Consider the following 22660-nt stretch of genomic DNA (forward strand, 5'->3'; position numbering starts at 1 on the left):
ATCAAGTAGTGGATGCGCAGCTTTTCGTCGGACAGCTTCCCTTACGTTAGTATTCAGAACCTCCACCTCCTCCTGCGCCCAACCAAGAATATCCTTGAACGGTACCGCTATGAAAGCCTCAAACTCCTTCCACAAAATTTATTCCCATAAATATTCCAATCTTTTTTAGCCTCGAATCTTTTGGCCAGCTTCCGATGGGCAACTTAAAGACCTGCTGGGTAATATTCACATATCCAGCAGCTTCAACCCAACCTTTCAATGACGGCGCAGGGTCCATCTATCATCTTCAGATTACATCGTATTCATTGACTCTTGAAATTCCAGCCAACCCCCTGGTTTGAGATTTTCGTAACACTGCCTGACGAGAGGGGGCCTATCATTAATGGAGTCACACATATATCGGCAGTGAATGTAATCGTAGGGTTCGACATCAGCCCATTGTCGCTCGACATCATCGACGGTGAACTTTACGTTCGGAGGCGCCTATTCTGGCTGGATTGGACTGAGATCATATCCCAAAATGAGACCGGCGTTAGGGTACCAATCACCGAGGTCAATGGACCAAATTCCTGTACCAGTACCGATATCTAGTACACGAAGACCGTCATCAGGGTTGATCGGTGCTAAGAAAAGGCGGTCATTTAGGAGTCGGTAGAATATGTGGTGGACCATGTCCAGCCGATCCTACTCTTTTTCATCATTTGGAAAATTATACGTGCCAGCGTGATAAGAATGGTATCGGCGACCGTGTTTCCATTCATGTTCGAGAATGCTGGGGTTGACCGATGTGCTGGATGTCGACACATCGTCGTCGCCAAGAGATGAGTCCACATCCCCGGTGTCAATCTCCACCATCTGCAATCCTGTGGTGTCCGTCATACTGGCAAATGAACTTGTTTACTATGGACACTACGGCAGATTATTGTACTAGACGAGATTGGAGAGTGAAATTTCTTAGCAGGCCAGGCGATGTGACGATTCAAGGGAATGGATTTCTCGGCTTGCCAGTATTGCAGTCCTGAACGGAGAGCGGTATGCATAAACCTGATTGCTGTCGTTTTGGGTATACCATTGGCCTGTCCCTGAACCTAAACGATCAGGTGATGAGAAAATGACCAACTGGCTGTCACTCAAAACTTTTATCTAGACTCAGTCCTCGCTGTGGCCACCCACGCTACTGCCTTTTGGCATAGCTGATCGTTGTTTCTTGTTACAGGATAGGTTAAATCTTGGCAGCTCACGGAAGGATCTACTCGGTTGTGACGTCCACGGCCACCGACCTGCAGACGTAACAGGAGGAGATTATCGCCCAATTAGTATCGATATCGTGAGAAACAAATTTAATAGAGCTCCACAAAACGAGGGGGTGAATCTATGGCTTGCATTAAACTCTAGCTAAGCGTTTGTAAACATCTGATCGGTTCAATTGCAACTTATTAGTCCATGATTTTGTGACAATTCTGCATTTGGAAATAATAGTTCCTACCTCAACTTCGTCGCCTGACCTCTATGAAGCCGCCTTGTCTGTTATCTCGCGGCTCTAGTCACGGATGGCATGTGACCGTTGTCGGCACTGTAAAGTCGGAGATGCTGTAACCGGCGCCAGAGAATAGTAATATAGTTGACTCGATTTTCTGTTTTAAAGAAAATTGCTAATCTGCAATCACGTTCTACTGTGGCAAAGCATCGCAACACTTTTTCGTTGAACCCGACAAAGTTAAAATTGGAGTATGAATGGTCCTATTAGCTGCATGAATTTTCTATTGTTATGTATATCACTGCATGACTTGTACGGAGGTGGACACAAAAAGTAATGTAAAGACGCTAAATTCGCTAACATAATAGCCCTAGCGCCTTAGTATTTTAACTTATATTATAATTACTTACTAAGGTCCTAATGTCTAATTATATAACCATATTTCGACACTTGTTTAGAGCTGGTGGTGCGAGGAATTGAAGGGGGTTAATATTCTTAATAAAATAAATAAATACGGAGCACAGGTAATAGGATGTTTTAATAAAACGTACTAATCAGACTAAAATTGTTACCTCTCCCCACCTATACACTACTTTTTGGGCCCACCTCCGTGCTCTTCACTCATTGGCGTCGGGATTATACTAGTTTGGGCTAGATTAGCAACTATCTAGTTGTTAGATGAAATGGGCCAATTTTGGAAGGCTCCGATTGGACGCCGAGTCGGCTTCGACTCGACGAATATTTGACCAATTATATGAAAACACTTGTAAAAGGAGGGGTTTGAAATCTTCAAAACCGAGGACATCCCCTCTAGTAAATTGGGTGCAAGTTTGTCAATTACACAGAACTATCTGAATTCTCAATTTTTTGCAATTCGTTCCAAGAATTTTCAATCAAGTAACGCAGGGTAAAATTCCCACGCTAGATCCAACAGCAGAAATTGAACACTCGGAATTATACCATATATCTGTTACGAAATAAGCCTGCATCAGGTTAAACTACTAGATAACAAGTCACCTCTAAACTATTAGTCAAGCCTCGGCTGTATATTGATAGCTGATTAATGCGTTATTCATTGATCGACAACTCTATGGGTATGATTAAACTATATCTGCTACAATTGGCCCAATTATCGAGAACCCGACAGGTCCATCCACATCATTCGCAACGTCGCCAGTATCGGTTGACGACAATTCTAGTGTGCAAGTTTCGAATCTCCGTGTATCGCGTTTCAGAGTATTGAGCTGAATAGTATAATTCCGAAAAGTTTGAATACCTACTTTGTTAATTTTACTGTATATAATAGCTGTTCCCGTGCTCAATATGGCCTCATTTAATCACCTCGTCTCTTTATCGTTACTTTACATTTCCTTCTTGGCATCACAATCCTGTGTTATCTACAACATCCTTTCCAATCATATACTGAAGTTCTGAAATTCACAAAAAAACCGATTCATTATGGCCCTTCAATTGGCTTGGATTGGACTCGGTAATATGGGCCAGGCATGTACAGCATAATTAGGATATGATTAAAACGAGATTAAGCAAAAGAATTAGGCTAATGGAATTTGTCAGGGTATGTGTAAGAACTTGATCAAGAATGGAGCTCTTACCTCGCCACTTATTGTCTATAACCGGACGAATGCACGTGCTACCGCCTTTTCTGAAAAATTCGAGCACGTTAAGGCCGTTAGCTCAGTAGCGGAAGCCATTCAGCCAGCTGATATTATTTTTAGCTGCCTTGGGGATGATGCTGCTGTTGAAGAATTTACCAAAACTGCTCTCCAGAGCAACGACGTGAAAGGTAAACTCTTCGTCGATTGCTCTACCATTCATCCAGACACCACTCGCAGGGTTAGCGAGATACTCGAGTTACACGGCGCCTCCTTTGTTGCTTGCCCTGTGTTTGGTACCCCAGTAATGGCAGATGCTGGACAGCTTGTCACTATTCTATCAGGCTCAAAAGAAAACATCGATAGGATGAAAAAGTATACAATTGGTGTTATTAGCCGCGCAAATATCGACCTGGGTGACGCTAATGTTGGAGGAGCGTCTATGTTCAAGCTTTTAGGAAACTCATTCATCCTTTCCTTTGTGGAAACTATAGGAGAAGGTATGGTATTATGCGAGAAACTAGGCTTAGACCAGGATCAATTGAAGCATTGGATAAATTTGATGTTTCCAGGCCCGCTCTCAATGTTTGCAGAACGCATGAAATCGGGCGACTATTACCAACGAGAATATCCTCTTATGGCCGTCGATCTGGCTCGTAAAGATGCGCAGCATATTATCAATCTAGCTAATAGCGTCGCTGTTCCAGTGAAGAGTGTTGAAATAGCAGATTATTATCTAGGGAGAGTGAGAGAATACATGGGACCCAACGGTGATATGGCAAGCATCTATGGGGCGGTTCGCCAGGCATCTGGTCTAAAATTCGAGAACCAGTAGGCCTCCGCATGGTACGTAACGAAAAATTATATCACAGGTTCACTCTTTAATATGAATTATCAAATCATTGCAATTTTAACTGTCGTTAAAAATACTTTCTTTTTAAGGATTCAACAGATCAAAAATTTAGTCTAAGATAACAAATACTATATGGATTAGTGATCGAGTTCCTAATAGGCGAACTTGATTGAAAGCTTTAAATATTGCTATACTTTTTGAAATATAAATTAAGCCGACCTGGGGAAGTTTCTCATCCCAATTCCGTTCTACTTCTACATATCATGTGTAGTTCGTACGTGTGATAGCTCAAGTAAAACATCTGGGCAAATAGAGTCTTCAAAATTCCAGGTCATAGACAAGAGCATCCTTAAATAACTCTTCTCTCAGCCTTTGGACTCTATACACGCAACCGTAATGTTAGCTTGATGAAAGGGTGCAAGCCTATAAAACAGGTGGATGATACGCACTCTAAATGTGAAGGATCAGTTATATATCCTTCAATATTATCTGCAGACAGCAAAACTGCCACCATGCCCATATCAAATCCTTCGCATCTAGAAACAGATAGCGGCAAGGGCTGATTTATCTCAACAGAAAGAAGGCATGCATGCGAATTAGAATTGCGCCAGGCATAACCACATGGAGAGACAAACCAGGGACTTTAGAAACCATGGACTTAGCTTTTTGTGACCACTCCTCAAGTTGGCTTCGGGACGCTTCGGGTTTGAGGCGTAGGAGAGCTTCCGCATGTGATTGTTAGAATTAACTACTTGCTAAAAAATTTACAAATTCAAGTGATGCTCTGAGGCACGAAATTGAACTGCAGGCAACTCTCATACGTACCAATGTGATATACCGTCATTCTGTTTGCTGATCAAAAGTGAACCTCTTGAGCAAGGAAAAGCAACGACGAAGTTAAGGAGGGATAGTTTGAAATATGGACATTTGTTCATTATTAACCTGTCTTTAAAGACACTAAACTTGAAGAGGTATATCTCCGAGATTTCGGTCTAATGATTTCTTGCGCCAGACCCACGACCTACCTGATGCTCATCATAATCATTCTTATGCGGAGAATTGTCCATTCTATTCCGTACAATGTGGCAGTCTATCTTTATACGAATATTTACACTGATTCCAACGCTTTCGCTATGGCAACGCCTTCACATGTCACTATTGATAATCTCAATGGCAAATGGACAATTGTGGGCATCTACTATCTAACTTAAGGCTCTATACCGCTACTGATAAAATTGTTGTTCCCAGGACAAGAAATTATCATCTAATTTAGATCCAGTTCTTGCCTTAGTATGATTTTTGCTGAGCACACTATTAATACCTTTCTATCCTTGAACGTCCAGAGACTAACTATAACACACAGCAAGGTGTTAGCTGGGTCCTTCGGAAAGCAATTAACGCATCGACTGCAATTCTCGATGTAAAGGAGCACCGTGAAACTGATGCTGCGGCCGGCCAAACGACTGTGCGAATTGATGTTGTGCAATATACTACAAGCGGGTTACCCGGTATAAATGAGTCACGAATTCTTGACTGGTCAAGCTCTTCCCAAGAAAATCATATACTAGGAAAGAGCGATGTTCGGGCACGCTTCATCCAGGGCAAACGTAACTCTGAGGGAAATATTTTGCCAGATTTAGACCTCCAAATACCGGTGGAACACGAAATGGTGAAAAAATTCTTAATTGGCGAAGTGCTTGAGGACGGCACGCCCTGTGAAGGATTCTTGGTGGAAAATCCACAGGAGGAAGGAATTTGGGTGCAGCTGTACGCTTGCAGCCACAAGGCTGGATGGACAGCAGAGCAGGTGCGTTAAGACAAGGAACGTATATAATTTGTACAGCCTGCCGTATTTGGACTGACCATTATTTGCAGGTATGGGGCTTTGAAATGATAAACCAAGAGCGTCGATACACCCGACGCTTAGTTGTTGCCAACCGAGACGGAAAATTCCAACTAGCCAGACTGGTGTACAACTTTATAAAATCTAATGGCGAATAACCATCAAGGAATTTCAGAAACAACTGAAGTAGCAGCGACATTATTCTTGGGGTCATTACGGGTGAGTGTCCGTGACCGTTCGGATAATGTCTGCCTGACGCAGCATGCACACGTTGCCCTCAAACGGTGTCGGAATATCGGCTTAGGTGCGGAATGAAAAACACAAACATATGGTGGATACTAGAAACCAACAAGTGTATACAAAAAAATTGGAGTAATTTTGCTCACTGGATCATGCAATCGAAATGAATGATCTTGTTTGTTTGATTGATTCCTCAAGCTTTTTTCGGCCGTAGGGATATGCAATTTATTACATGAAGTAGCCCACATCCAATCAAGCTTGTAGGGAATGTCAGCAATAGTAGGCGTGTCAGTCTACCCCACCAACTACCCGTTACTGTTCGAATTTATTCCTATAAACCAGTGTTGGGACCCTTATTTTCTGCTTTCAGGAATCACTTAGAGCCCTTCCTGATGATGCTTGACCTATACACCATCTGAGCTTGTGAATACGCAAGTTATATTCATATTGGATTTGAATGTTCTGAGATTGGTCAATCTGACTTAGTAGTTAACTACAACAGTATTTTGCGACAAATACAGGTAGACCACTGGTGATTTTGCTGATAAAATGTCCTGGTGGATTGCGACTTGGACCATGAGTTTAAAGTCACTAATATTGCCAATCCACCAACTAACCCCTCGGAGGTGACTCCACACAAGATCATCAATCACCAAGTAAAGGATTCCGCATGAGTATGCAAGTCTCGCCAGCGTATACACCATCAAACGCCAGTACCAGTAGCGAGCACAATAGCTGCAACCAGAAGGGTGTAATTCTCAACCGCGTTGGCATGTGCCGCTTCGTTCCTTCTCAGCAACTCCAATTGGGGTCGTGTGAGTTTGCCATCTCGCCTGGCAGCTTCACCATACTTTGTCAGGTCTTCCTGTGGGGAGACATTGTGGTCAATTTTATAGTAGCGTTTCAACGTGCGCGACGAGAGGATGCCGTAAGCAAAGAGGAAGTGGAACATCAGGTCTGGGCCATAGTTCGGAATTATCGTTGTAGATGTCAAGCCGGATGGTTCGAGAGCGCTCGCCGCGCGGAGGCCGAGGATTGAAAGTAACTTGTATATTTTTACGGAAGTTGTATATGGGAGGAGCTGGTATCTGGTGCAATATGTGCAAAGACAACAGTCTTACAGTAACACATTCCACAGTTTATCCCCAAGTGATATATCGTTTGGATGGATGAAGTCTCTTGGGCTGAGCGGACCCTCCTCCTCCAGATTCCATCTAATTTGCCAAGTTGGAGGTTGTCCTAAGCGTGGGGGTTGTACCGGAGCCTGGTGGGTGGGCGACTAGTCTACGAATAGTATAAACCCGAGATTTACTAACGTATTCCACGGGCATTTGGAACACACGGGTATTTGGAACACCCGTGTAATCCATATAAAATGGCGTTTTTTTAAATCTTAATCTCTCAACAAAATTATATATACATTATAGTTTAAAAATTACTATATTAAATAAAATGCATATATTAATAACATATTCAAAAATAAAAGAAAATAATTTAAAACTAACAAATAATACCCAAAATATAATGTAATTTTTGGTATTTTATATAATTTAATGTAATTTTGATATCTACTTAGTCATTTTAAAAATTATTTTAATCGTATATTTCTTTACTATTATATAAATAATATACTAAATTTTCAGCTATAATTTTCATATAATTTTGTTGAGATATTAAGATTTAAAAAAAGGCCATTTTATATGGATTACACGGGTGTTCCAAATACCCGTGTGTTCCAAATGCCCGTGGAATACGTTAGCTGAACGTAGATTAACTCAGCAAGTCGTTATTCGTTAACTAGAGGTGCAAAATTGTTCATGTGTGATGAGAGAAGTGTAAATAATAATAATGTTGATCGAACAGGGAGGACGATTTTACTAGATTACTGTTTCTTTACATACGTAACTCGTACGTGGAGTCCAAAATTTCACACTATTGAAGTCTGAGTCATGCTAGCTATAGATTCCTCTCTCAAATTTTGTCGGCCGAGAGTTGTTGATAATTACGGAAAACAAGTTATCTGTTCCGCATTGCGGGGGCCTGGACCGACCTAATAGACCACCCCTATATCCAGGTAGTCGGCGTGTTAGTGTAACACGGTTTTGACAGGACCGTGTCCGGGGGTGTCTGGATAGACTCGATGTGGGTGAGTTGAAGCTTCACCGATTGATATCGATGCTATAGAGCAATGCTACTAGGGAGGGAGTTATCGGTTTAGGTTATATAGTTAGGGAAGGCTTCGAGCCGAAGGCTATTCGAAGCCGAGTAGGCTTATATTGAAAGTTATATCAAAGATTATACAAAAGATATCGCTTGGTTCCCTCCCCTTTGGGTGGGAAACCAAGCTTATATGCCTGAGTCCCTTCCTCAGGTCATTCATACCTAATCTAACTAGATATAGGCATATATTGCGAGATGGGAAGTACTCGGATTATGTCCGGAGTCATATGGAGTCATTTATGCTGTGTCACCATTGACTCTGTAGATATCTCGGATCCCCCCGGTCTTGCCGGATTCGGCCTAAGCATGTTCCCTGAACATATCCACGTTACAGTTAGAGCCCCTAGAGAGCGGCGCCTAGAGACGCACCCGAGTGGTCAACTGCTATAATATTGTTATGAACCGAGACCAAGCGTGGCAGGAACCCCCCCCTCCCCTCACCGCCGAAGACAGGCTATGGAGGACGCCAACTGGCTAAGTATTATAAGGGGCCGATGCCTAATTCTAGGGGACTTCAACGCCCATGGCCCGAAATGGAACCCCCTAGTGGTCTCCCTTACAGACCATCTGCCCCTAGAGGCGCTTATCGAGGCCCACGATCTAGGGGTTGGCCATGGCTTAGAGAAGCCTACAAGGACCCGAGATGGGGATCACGAACACCCCTGGCGTTCACTACACCCCCCCCTAGGGCCCCTGGCAGGCTGGGAGATAGAGGAGGAGAGGCTAACTGGCTCAGACCACGTGTTTATAACGCTGGCCTGGGAACCCCCGGAGGACGCCCCAATGGACACCCCCGCGGAGGTGACAGGCTGGCGCATCTACGCCCTAGAGGCCGGCAAGGAAGCCCTAGAGATCGCCGCGGCAGAATGGCACGACATGCACGAGCATAGGGACCCTCTAGGGGACGACTGCACCGAGGAAGACCTCGCTATGGAGGCCGAGTGGGTGCAACAGGCCCTAACAGACCTTCTAGGGCGGCATGCCAAGCCAATTCGACTCTGCGCACGCTCTAAGCGGTGGTGGAATGACTCCCTGGACGACCCCCGGAGCAAGTACGCCCGGGTGCGCCGCCAGTGGCAAGCCGGAGAGTGCTCCAACGCCCAACACAGGGAGGCCCGACAGGCCTACTATGTGGCAATTAGGGCCGCGAAGCGCTACTGTTGGGAGGCCTTCCTTAGGGGTGATTCGGACGACGTTGATCCCGACCGCTGTTGGGCGGCGCTGCGAACACCAAGCCAAATATCGGGGGTTACCCTGCCCTGCAGGGGCCAGACCCTGACGCCCCAGCGGCCACGACGTTTGACGACAAGGAGCGCCTAATACTGCAGACCGCCTTCCCTAACGCCCCTGGAGATAAGCCCCCTGACCGCCCTCCTGGCGGCAGCGCGCACAAGCTTATAACGCCGAAGCGGGTGCATGAGGCCCTATTCAGCCAAAGCATTAAAAAGGCCCCCGGAGTCGATAGGCTCAACTTCAAAGCATGGCGCCTAGTTTGGAGGTTCGACCCTGAGCGCTTAGTGGCCCTGGCGAGGCAGTGCCTCCGCTTGGGGGTGCACCCTGACGTTTGGAAGGTCGCAAAACGCGTTATATTGAAGAAGCCGGGCAAGCCTAATTACGCTCTAGTGAAGGCCTGGAGGGTCATTAGCTTACTAAGCTGCCTCGGCAGGGTAACGTAATCCACCACCCACCCGCCCACTTCCGCCCGAAAATGCAATCTATATTGATTTTAAATCTCAATTTCTATCCAAAAATAATAATTATATACAAAGAATTAATTACCAGTATGATTAGGGCATTGAGGCCTTCTATGCCCGAGAGTATTACACTCACTACACTGAAATTGGCGGCGTACGAGTGCTTGCGAGGCTGGTAACTCAGGCTCAGCCGGAGCAGTAATATCAGTTTGAGATGCCTCAAGCTGACTTTATACAAGCGCCTGAGCTTCCTCTCTAGTAATTCCTTATCTATAAGATATCTGCTTTTTAGATCATTTACATTTTTGCTTTTCTTTCTCATGTATAGCCTGTAAATCATAAACTTCCTTTCATATAATTAGAAACTCATTAACACTCATCTTATAAGCCTTTGACATCCATATAATCATCTCATCAATAACTTCAAAAGGACTCCTTATACGCCAGCTTATTCATCTTTTAATTATAATTAATTGACGCTTAAATTAATATAGATTTTAAGATATTTGTAAGCAAGATAATTAAGTATTACTTAATTAACTTAGAGAAAATGTAGAAATTCTAAGTTAAATAGTAAACTTTTAATAGACTTAATCTAGATTAAATAATAATAATCCAGTTACTATAAAGCTATTCTAAATAATCTTAGCTTTATATACTATCATATAAGCCTTAGGAAATACAGTAAGAAAATTAATTTTATTAATATGATTGAATCTAAGTTTTATTTACTATTTAATAAGCTGTCTATATTATCATTTTAATACTGTAAAATAGCTAACATTAAGAGGCTATAAAAGATAAGAAGAGTGCGGTGTTACGGTGCTAGCCTGTCTGTCCAACCCGCCGACCTACTCCCCTGGTCTAACTGAATGTAACCATAGTTGCATTTTAGTGCAACTCCAATAAAAGCTATCTAGCTGCAAGAATCCTGTTATAGCTCTTTAAGCTATGTCTTATTCTTAATTCTAAATTTAACTCTATCTATCTGTCTGTCTATCTAATCTAATCAGTCAATCATTAATCTTTAATTCTATCTATCTGTTATACTCTGACATTACGTAGTTCTAGCTATTATGGATTAATCTAAAATATCTATTATTTTATAATCTCTATTCCTATTATAGAATCTAGAAGAATTCTTTATTTATATATTAGAATATTTAATTAAATAATTTAATTATTATTAATAAATCTATAAATATATTAATAATATTATTATTAAATAATAAAAGAAACTATATTAAACTAAACTTAAGTTTAAGGTTATATAACTTAAAAATTAATATTTTAATAAATTTCTAATCTATAAAAAAGAGATATCTATCTATAAATAAATAATTTATAACTATTAAAAAGAATAATTATAGAAAATTTAATAATAATATCTATAAATAATAAAGAATAAAGATTTAATATTATAAAAAAAAGAATAAATTTTAATCTTATTTATTTTAATTATTAATATCTTTATATCTATTCTAAACTCTATCTTATTAAACTTTATTAAAGACTTTAAAGCTATTACTATAAAAATATCTATATTAATTAATCTTCTATCTATTATTTTCATTAAATCTTTTAAATACCTATTTAACTCTGATAAATTTAAAAAAGAATAGAAAGACCTTTATTAATTTATATTATAAATTAAAGAAAAGATAGTAGTTAATCTTAATTAATATCTAATTTTATAAGTTTAAATAGTCTATATTATAAACTATTTATTTAAGACTTTATATATCTAAATTTTATTTTATATCTAAAATAGAATCTATTAATTATTTAATTATTAAGATATTTTATATATTTTTAAATATTTATGTAAAGATCTAAATTTAATTTATACTGTTTATAAAGAATTATTCTATTTTTACTAAATAAATAAAAAATTTATTATATTCTTTATTAAATTTTAGATTTTAATATTAGATACTAAGATATAAAAAGATTTATTAATTATTCTATTAAAATAAATTATTAATTATAAACTTAAAAATATATTATTTTATAATCTTTTATCATTCTATAAATATTATTAATTTATTATCTTTCTATAAGAATTAAAAAATTACTAAACTTAATATAAAAATAATTTATATATTTAGAATTATTAGATCTTTTTTTAATCTATTTTAGTTTACTCTACTCTTATTATTTTATTAATTACTTAAGAAGTTACTCTAGAAGTTAGAGTATAAAATAAAACTATAAAAAAAAAATTTATCTTAGTTCTAAAATCTATAAATCTATTTAAAATCTTCAATCAATAGATATATAATGAATATTTCTATTATAATACTAAAAATTATCTAATTAGAAGCTATTTTCTACCTAATAATCATTCTATCTATTTATAGAGCATCTATATCAACTTTTTAACTGAATTAAAAGATTCTTAATCTTTATTTCATTTAATCTTATTTAATAAGTTAATAAATAATATATATCTAATTTAAATTATAATTAGATATTTTATATATATATAATTAAGATCTTTATTACTATCTTAAATAGAATCTCTATTAAAAAAGAAATTTAATATTCTTAATTAATAATTTTATTTATTATATTATATTAAAAGAAAAAGAATATTTTAATTTATATAATAATAGACTCTAATACTAAAAAAAAGTGTTTTATAGATAAGAAATAGATTTTTAACTATGATTTATAATTATTATTTCTAAAATAATCTATTTAATTAAAGATATTTAATAGCTAGAAAGCTAAGATTAATTTAATTATCTATTATATTAATATATATTTAAAAGTCTATAATTACTTTAAATAGAAAGTATTATTCTTAATTATTTAATTTATCTATTATCTAATCATTCTAAGACTATTCTAACTGAAGAAATATAATCTTTAAATAAGATAAGCTATTTATAATCTAGATTTTAATAATAACTACTACTAGAAATATTATAATATTTCTATCTATCTAATTTATATTAGAATATTATATAATATATTAAAAAAGATTTATTTAAATTAGATATTTAATTACTTTAAAGCTTTTAAGAAATAAGATATTATTATTATAAGTTTAAGAGTCTATATTATTTATTATTAAAGAAGATATAGAATCTTTTTTTTAATTTTAAATTAGATTGATATTATTTTAAGCTAGATTAATTTTATTTTAGATTATCTATTAAAAATTATAAATTTAATCATTAAATTATCTAAAGAATTCTAAGATTATCTAGATATTTTCTCTTTTAAAGAAACTAAATATTTATTATTTTATCATCTTTATAATTATAATATTTAGCTAATTAAAAAGATTAATCTATTATTTAGCTTTTTATATTCTATATTCTAAGAGAAACTTATTATTTTAAAAAAATAGATTATAAAGAATCTAAAAAAAGAATTTATTTATTTTAATTTATTTTCTACTATATTCTCTATCTTATTTATTAAAAAGCTTAGAAGAGATTTATATTTCTATATAGATTACTAAGCTCTAAATATAATAATAATAAAGAATTATTATCTATTATCTCTAATTAAAGAGATATTAAATAATCTCAATAAAATAGAAGACCGCTGGATCAAAACTCGGGCCAATGAGACCTGGAACACGGCATGGACCGATAGTAACCATAGAGCGGAGCTACACCAATAGCTCCCAGCCCTATCCAAATCATCTAAAGAAATCTATATCAAGATAACTCGGACTGAAAGCACAGCCATGATTCAATTATATATGAAAAAAATTGCGTTCAATAAATATCTAGCGTATATTGATATAGTAAACTACAATTAATGCCATCTCTATAACATAACTGTAATATAAACCATTAAATATGTGCTCCTCGACTGCACAGCCCTCAATAACTTATGATATTCAATATAGCAGAGCAATAAATCAGAATATAGCTTTTCCAGTAATATAAAAACCCTTCTATATAACCAAAAGTATATGCGTAAGACAGCTTAGTTTATTCTTAAGTTAAGGCTCATCTCCTATCTTATAGACAAGCTGAGGCTGTCTTTATAATCTATATCTACTGAATCTACATCTAATAGATATACAATATAGGCTATCGTGGATCAACTACTTTTCGTTTTATTTTCTATTTCTCAATCCCTTTCTTACCAAACATAGATCTAAGCAATGAAGAGACAAATACACAGTATAAGGCTACTTAGAATAGAACTGTATAATCTACCCTAAACATTATACTAACTCGGAATTAGAAGAAACATAATAAATTCTTATAATGGCGTGGAAACTACTAAACATCTAAGATCTAGTATATAAAGAATGAATAAGATAGAGAAAAAGAAAGAACTTATTATAAAGAGAGAGCTATATAGAGCTATATGGAATTATAATGGGAAAAGTATATAATATATACATAGCGCTAACTAGCAAAGTAAGAAATGAGATTGATTAAATATATAGAAATATCTTAACTAATTAGTGAATCTTTCTAAAAAAGATAGCTACACAGTCATAATATATAAAATAGATAGTTAGACCTCAGACACCCTACCATAGCACCAAAAGGAAGCCTCTAGCATCAGTGTAGGAATACAACAACAACAACAACAACAACAACAATCTCAATAAAATAAAATATTTTATAAAAATTAATATTATCTTTATATTTAATAAAATAAGAATATGAAAGAGCTAGAAATAGTTAATAGCTTTCTATATTAGATTTAATCTATTCAAATTACTAGTAATATTTTTTAATATAATAAAAGCCTTTACTATATTTTAATAATTTATTAATAATATATTAAAAGAATATCTAGATCTATTCTATATTATTTATTTAAATAATATCTTAATATATAATAGAATAAAAAAGAAATATATATAATATATCTATCTAATTTTAAAAAAATTAAGAAAAGCTAAACTTTATATTAAATTATTAAAATATAAATTTATTATCTCTAAGACTAAATTTTTAAAAATCATAATTAATTATAATGGCCTATAGATAGACTTTAATAAGATTAAAACTATTATTAATTAAAAGATCTTAATCTATATAATTAATATATAGTTATTTTTAAGATTTACTAGATTTTATAGATATTTTATCTAAAATTTTTTAAAATTTGTTATACTAATAATTAATTTAATAAAAAAAAGGATTAGCTTTATTTAAAATATTATTTACTAAATAATATTTAAAATTCTAAAAACAGTTTTTATTATTATTTTTATTCTATAATCCTTTAACTGAAAGAAAAAAGTTATTTTAGAAATAGATATATCTAATTATATCTTTATTAAAATCCTATCTTAATATAATAAAAAAAATATATTATATTTTATTATATTCTTCTTAAAGAAATATATACTGATAAAATATAATTATAAGATTTATAATAAAGAATTAATAGCTATTATTTGTTACTTTAAAAAATAGTATTCTAAGCTTAAAAATATTTAATTACTAATAAAGATTATTACTAATCATTAGAATTTAGAATATTTTATAATAATTAAACTTTTAAACCATCATCAAATTTATTAATTTAAATTTTTATTTTAATTTAACTTTAAGATTATATACTACTCTAATAAATAAAAAATTAAATTTAATATTTTAATCTAGAGATTATAAAATTTTTTAAAAGAAAAAGATAAATAATTATTATATTAAAGCTAAGTTATATTAAAAAAAAAAAATTTAATTATAATAAAAAAAGATAAATTATCTAATTCTATTAAGCTAATCAAATTTAATATTATATCTAATCTAATATAGATATCAGTTTTTATTAATTAAAAGAAAGTTAGATTTAAGCTTTTAACTATTATTAAATTATTTATTAATTTTAAAGATTTATTTAATATTATATATCTTTAAGATAAAAATATATAATTAATAGTTAAGATATTATAAAAAAAGATTTTATAATATCTAAAAATAATCTTAATAGACTATAAAAAGAAGAATAACTATTTATTATATTAAAATCACTTCTATATATCTAATAATAATAATTTAAAAATTAAACTATTATAACTCTATCATAATAAATCTATTTTTAGATATTCTAGATATTCTAAGACTTATAAACTTCTATTTAAAAGTATTATTGATTTAAAATATATTAATATACTATTTAATAGATTAAAAATTATTATATCTATTATTATATTATCCTATTTTGTAAAGTCTATTAAGAAATTCTCTATTTACTATCTATCTCTAAATAAACTTAGTAAGATATATTAATAAACTTTATTATTTATCTATTTATTAGTCTAGAATTTAATATAATATTAATAATGATTAATTATTTAATTAAAATAAGATATTTTATTCTTTATAAAAAAATTTATAATATTAAAAAGACTATCTATTTATATATTTATTATATTTAGAAATTATATAGAATTTTAAAAATTATTATATTTAATTAAGAAGTTATATTTATTAATAAATTTTAGAAATATCTAATCTACTATTTAAGAATTATATTTTTATTATTTATAATCTATTACTCTAAGATTAATAGCTAGACTGAATATATTAATATAATCTTAAAATAGTATTTATATATATATATATCTTATCTATAAAATAATTAAACTAATTGATTTTTTCTAACTGAATTTATATCTAATTTAATCTATTTAGAGACTATAAAGATATCTCTATTTTATATTAATTATAGATTCTATCTAATTATAGAATTTAAAGCTATTTTAATCCTTAATAAATCTATTAATTATAATATTAAAAAGTTTATTTATTATATAGAAAGAATTATTAATTTTATTTAAATTAAAATATTATTTATATAAGCTTACTATAAGATTACTATAAATAGATATTATCAATCTATCTATTAATATTAAGTAGATTAAAAGATCTAATTAGATATTAAAAATATTTAAATCCTCTAACTATAGAAGAAACTAGATTAGAAAAATATAGAATCTTTTATGATTATTAAAGCTATTAATCTGAATATATATTAATTAGATCTATTTATAAGTTTAAAAATATATTTGATATTTAATATTAATTTATTTTATTTTATTAAGAAGAACTTTATCTTTAAATAATAATAAAAATTATCTTTATCTATCAAAGCTAATAATATAATTGAATAAAAAATAAAAGATATTTTAAATTTTTATTAAAAAAGATAAAGCTATAAATATTCTTATTTAAAGTATATTATTAAATAAAATAATTATAATAAATTAATTAAAGAGTCTATTAAGTATCTAAAAAATATATAAAAAATTATTATTAATTTCTATTAATAATATTTTTAAAAGCTTAGATCTAATCTTAATAAAGTTTAATTTTAAGAAGAGAGATATTATTATAGTATTAATCTATCTATTTAATCTATTAATTTACTCTTCTAGTCTAATCAAATATAATTATAGTTATATTTTAATATAATTTCAATAAAAGCTATTTAGTTATAAAAATTCTATTATAGCTTCTTAAGCTATGTTTTATTCTTAATTCTGAATCTAATCCTATCTGTCTGTCTGTCCGTCTGGTCTGACCAGTCAATCGTCAATCCTCGATCCCATCTGCCTGCCGCACCCTGACATGCGGAGACATATAGATTAAAATAATATTATTTTTAATATATATACAGTCAAATTCAAAAATCAAATAACTTCTATGATTATTAAGAATAAATATTTGATATCTTTCTATTTTTTAGTTAATAATATAAGAAATAAAGTGATGCTTAAGCTAATATATTCTAATTATATTTATTATCCATTTAGTATCACTAATAATGATTTTTTAATTAGCTAAAAAAATATCAAACTAGCTATACTATATATATTTTATAGCTTTAAAAATCATATACAAAGATAAAGCTAGGCTGTCATTTGGTTCGGTTCTGGTCCTGAGTTTCTGGACCAAACCCAAAAGTGGGTCGGTTCGATTTGGTTTTTAATATTAAAACCAGAACCGAAAACTGAACGATTCTAGCTCTCCAAACTGAAACTGAACCACACTAAAAAAGAATTACTAATTATAGTTAGATCAGTGCAAGTCTAATCTAATTTTTATTCAAATAACTAAACCGTATCAAAGAATTTTTAACTATAGTTAAATTTTATTCTTAAAAATATATTAAAATCTTTCTAAATTTTAGTAAATTTAATAGATAAATAATATAAAAATTAGAATTAATTATTTAAATTATAATTTTCTATCTAATTATTAAAATATATTCAAAAAATAGATAAATAATAATGAATATCAATTATACTATAAAACAGATATAGAAATATATATATTTTTTCTTTAATAAAGAGATTAGCTATACAATATAATCTAAAAAATATAAATAAAAATAAAAAAGATATTATTACTATTCTGATAATTTTTAAATTATAATCTAAATATTAAGAATTTATTATAATATTTATAAAAATATCTAAAATAAAATCCTAATTCAAAAAATAAGAATTTAATTCATGAAAAGCTGTTTCAGAAATGATTATATAATTAATAATAATTATAAAGAATTAAGATTAGCCCTAAATATTTTAATATTATTAATAGAAATCCATTAGTATTTAGATATTCAGATAAAACCAAACCAAAAACTTAAACTGAATCAGACCTAAATAAGCTTCAAAAAACCATATAGTCCTGGACTTAGTGAACCAAACCACATCAGTTCACTGTATATAGAACCAGAACCGGACCATTCGGGTTTCAGATCGGTTTTGGTTCGGTTCGAACCGAACCAAATGACAGCCTAGATAAAGTGTTACGGTGCCAGCTCGCCTGTCCAACCCGCCAACCTACTCCCCTGGTCTAACCAAATGTAACCATAGTTGTATTTTAATACAACTCTAATAAAAGCTATTTAGCTATAAAAATCCTATTATAGCTCCTTAAGCTATATCTTATTCTTAATTCTAAATCTAATCTTATCAGTCTATCTATCTATCCAGTCTAATCAGTCAATCATTAATCCTTAATTCTATCCATCTACTATATTCTAATATTATATAGCTCTAACTATCATAGATTGATCTAAAATATTTATTATCTTATAATCTCTATTCCTATTACAAAATCTAAAAGAATTCTCTATTTATATATCAAAATATCTAATTAAATAATTTAATTATTATTAATAAATCTATAAATATATTAATAATATTACTATTAAATAATAAAAAAAATTATATTAAATTAAATTTAAGTTTAAAACTATATAGTTTAAAAATTAATATCTTAATAAATTTCTAATTTATAAAAAAAAGATATCTATCTATAAATAAATAATTTATAACTATCAAAAGAAATAGTTATAAAAAATTTAATAATAATATCTATAAATAATAAAAAATAGAAACTTAATATTATAAAAAAAAGAATAAATCTTAATCTTATTTATTTTAACTATTAATATCTCTATATCTATTCTAAACTCTATTTTATTAAACTCTACTAAAGACTTCAAAGCTATTACTATAGAAATATCTATATTGATTAATTCTCTATCTATTATCTCTATTAAATCTTCTAAATGCTTACTTAATTCTAATAAATTTAAAAAAGAACAAAAAGACTTTCATCAATTCATATTATAAATCAAAGAAAAAATGATAATTAATCTTAACCAATACTTAACCTTATAAATCTAAATAATCTATATTATAAGTCATCTATCCAGAACTTTATATATCCAGATTTTACTTTATATCTAAAATAGAATCTATTAATTACTTAATTATTAAAATATTCTATATATTCTTAAATACTTATTTAGAGACTTAAACTTAATTTATACTATTTATAAAAAATTATTCTATCTCTATTAAATAAATAAAAAATTCACTATATTCTTTATCAAATTTTAAATCCTAATACTAAATACTAAAATATAAAAAGATTTATTAATTATTCTATTAAAGTAAATTATTAATTATAAATTTAAAAATATTACTCTATAATCTTTTATTATTCTATAAATATTATTAATTTATTATCTTTCTATAAGAATTAAAGAATCATTAAACTTAGTATAAGAATAATTTATATATTTAGAGTTATTAGACCTCTCTTTAATCTATCTTAATCCACTTTACTCTTATTACTTTATTAATTATCTAAAAAGTTACTCTAAAAATTAAAATATAAAATAAAATCATAAAAAGAAAATTTATCTTAGTTCTAGAATTTATAAATCTATTTAAAATCTCTAGCCAGTAAATATATAATGAATATTTCTATTATAATACTAAAAATCATCTAATTAGAAATTATTCTCTACCTAATAATTATTTTATCTATTTATAAAATACTTATACTAGCTCTTTAATTAAATTAAAAGATTCTTAGTCTTTATCTTATTCAGTTTTATCTAATAAGTCAGTAAATAGCATACATCTAATTTAAATTATAATTAAATACCCTATATATACATAATTAAAATCTTTACTATCATCTTAAGCAGAATTTCTATTAAAAAAAAAATCCAATATTCTTAATTAATAATTTTATTTATTACATTATATCAAAAGAAAAAAAATATTCTAATCTATATAATAATAGACTCTAATATTAAAAAAAAACATTTTATAGATAAAGAATAAGTTTTTAATTATAATCTATAACTATTATCTTTAAAATAATCTATTTAATTAAAGATATTTAACAGTTAAAAAACTAAAATCAGTCTAATTATTTACTATATTAGTATATACTTAAAAATCTATAATTACTTTAAATAAAAAATATTATTCTTAGTTATTTAATTTATCTATTATTTAATCATTCTAAAACTACCCTAACTAAAAAAATATAATCCTTAGATAAAATAAATTATTTATAATCTAGACTTTAATAGTAATTATTATTAAAAATATTATAATACTTTTATCTATCTAACTTATATTAAAATATTATATAATATATCAAGAAAAGCCTATTTAAATCAGATACTTAATCACTTTAAAGCCCTTAAAAAATAAGATATTACTATTATAAACCTAAAAATCTATATTATTTATTATTAAAAAAAATATAAAACCTTCTTTTTAATTCTAAATTAGATTAATACTATCTTAAACTAGATTAATTCTACTCTAAATCATTCACTAAAAATTATAAATTTAATTATTAAACTATCTAAAGAATTCTAAAACTATCTAAACATCTTCTTTTTTAAAAAAACTAAATATTTATTATCTTACCATCCTTATAATCATAATATTCAGCTAATTAAAGAAATTAACCTACTATTTAGCTCCTTATATTCTATATTCTAAAAAGAATTTATCACTCTAAAAGAATAAATTACAGAAAATCTAAAAAAAAGATTCATCCATCCTAATTCATCCTCTATTATATTCCCTATCTTATTCATTAAAAAACCTAAAGAAGGCTTATACTTCTATATAAATTACTAAACCCTAAATATAATAACAATAAAAAACCATTATCCATTATTTCTAATTAAAGAAACACTAAATAATCTCAATAAAATAAAATATTTTATAAAAATCAATATTATCTTTACATTTAATAAAATAAAAATATAAAAGAATTAAGAATAACTAATAGCCTTCTATACTAAACTTAGTCTATTCAAATCACTAGTAATATCTTTTAATATAATAAAAGCCCCTACTATATTTTAATAATTTATTAATAATATATTAAAAGAATATCTAAATCTATTCTATACTACTTATTTAAATAATATCTTAATATATAATAGAATAAAAAAGGAATATACACAGTATATCTATCTAATTCTAAAAAAATTAAAAAAAACTAAATTTTATACTAAACTATCAAAATATAAGTTTATTATTCCTAAAACCAAATTCTTAGAAATCATAATTAACTATAATAACTTATAGATAAATCTTAATAAAATTAAAATTATTATCAATTAAAAGACCCTAATCTATATAATTAATATATAGTTATTTTTAAGATTTATTAGATTTTATAAACATTTTATTTAAAATTTTTTGAAACTTACTATATCAATAATTAATTTAATAAAAAAAAGAGTTAATTTTATCTAAAATACTATTTACCAAATAACATTTAAAATTTTAAAAATAGTTTTTATTATTATTTCTATTTTGTAATCCTTTAACTAGAAGAAGAAGATTATTTTAAAAATAAATATATTTAACTATATTTCTATCAGAATCCTATTTTAATATAATGAGAAAAATATATTACATCCTATTACATTCTTTTTAAAGAAATATATATTAATAGAGTACAATTATAAAATTTATAATAAGAAATTAATAGCTATTATTTATTATTTTAAAAAATAATACTTTAAACTTAAAAATACTCAATTATTAATAAAGATTATTACTAATTATTAAAATTTAGAATATTTTATAATAACTAAACTTTTAAACTATTATCAAATCTATTAATCTAAATTCTTATTTTAATTTAACTTTAAGATTGTATACTATTTTAATAAATAAAAAATTAAATTTAATATTCTAACCTAGAGATTATAAAATCTTTTAAAGAAGAAAAATAAATAACTATCATATTAAAATTAAATCATATTAAAAAAAAAAAATTTAATTATAATAAAAAAGATAAATTATTTAACCCTATTAAGTTAGCCAAGTTTAATATTATATTCAATCCAATATAAATATCAGTTTCTATCAGCTAAAAGAAAGTTAAATTTAAACTTTTAATTACTATTAAATTATTTATTAATTTTAAAAATCTATTCAAT

The 22660-nt window shown here is 29.4% G+C and overlaps 6 protein-coding genes across 6 annotated transcripts; 4 read left to right on the forward strand and 2 right to left on the reverse strand.

Moving 5' to 3' along the window:
- Positions 1-3055: 3055 nt before the first annotated feature.
- BGW36DRAFT_429522 (6-phosphogluconate dehydrogenase family protein) lies at positions 3056-3925 on the forward strand (the record flags this gene model as incomplete). Its single annotated transcript, XM_046220706.1, has 1 exon — positions 3056-3925. The coding sequence occupies one exon, from the start codon at positions 3056-3058 to the stop codon at positions 3923-3925; it is 870 nt and encodes a 289-aa protein (XP_046070796.1).
- Positions 3926-4261: 336 nt separating this feature from the next.
- On the reverse strand, positions 4262-4787 carry BGW36DRAFT_298636 (stress responsive A/B barrel domain protein; the record flags this gene model as incomplete). The annotated part of the gene is made up of 4 exons (XM_046211447.1): positions 4262-4322; positions 4393-4511; positions 4565-4665; positions 4769-4787. 4 exons carry the CDS (start codon positions 4785-4787, stop codon positions 4262-4264), a joined length of 300 nt encoding a protein of 99 aa, XP_046070797.1.
- Positions 4788-5076: 289 nt separating this feature from the next.
- On the forward strand, positions 5077-5944 carry BGW36DRAFT_398820 (uncharacterized protein; the record flags this gene model as incomplete). The annotated part of the gene is made up of 4 exons (XM_046218456.1): positions 5077-5130; positions 5192-5233; positions 5307-5750; positions 5819-5944. The coding sequence occupies 4 exons, from the start codon at positions 5077-5079 to the stop codon at positions 5942-5944; spliced, it is 666 nt and encodes a 221-aa protein (XP_046070798.1).
- A 785-nt stretch (positions 5945-6729) lies between these two features.
- BGW36DRAFT_361335 (uncharacterized protein) lies at positions 6730-7396 on the reverse strand (the record flags this gene model as incomplete). The annotated part of the gene is made up of 3 exons (XM_046214268.1): positions 6730-7114; positions 7148-7305; positions 7343-7396. The coding sequence occupies 3 exons, from the start codon at positions 7394-7396 to the stop codon at positions 6730-6732; spliced, it is 597 nt and encodes a 198-aa protein (XP_046070799.1).
- A 1596-nt stretch (positions 7397-8992) lies between these two features.
- On the forward strand, positions 8993-9823 carry BGW36DRAFT_383060 (uncharacterized protein). The gene is made up of 2 exons (XM_046216625.1): positions 8993-9440; positions 9482-9823. Exons 1-2 carry the CDS (start codon positions 9226-9228, stop codon positions 9564-9566), a joined length of 300 nt encoding a protein of 99 aa, XP_046070800.1. The 5' UTR covers positions 8993-9225; the 3' UTR covers positions 9567-9823.
- Positions 9644-9922, forward strand: BGW36DRAFT_453748 (uncharacterized protein; the record flags this gene model as incomplete). The annotated part of the gene is made up of 1 exon (XM_046221880.1): positions 9644-9922. A coding segment is annotated over one exon (279 nt), but the record flags the coding sequence as incomplete, so codon positions are not given.
- Between the last annotated feature and the right edge of the window lie 12738 nt (positions 9923-22660).

Source organism: Talaromyces proteolyticus (genome assembly GCF_021365285.1).
Source record: "Talaromyces proteolyticus strain PMI_201 chromosome Unknown BGW36scaffold_8, whole genome shotgun sequence".
NCBI classification, from domain to species: domain Eukaryota; kingdom Fungi; phylum Ascomycota; class Eurotiomycetes; order Eurotiales; family Trichocomaceae; genus Talaromyces; species Talaromyces proteolyticus.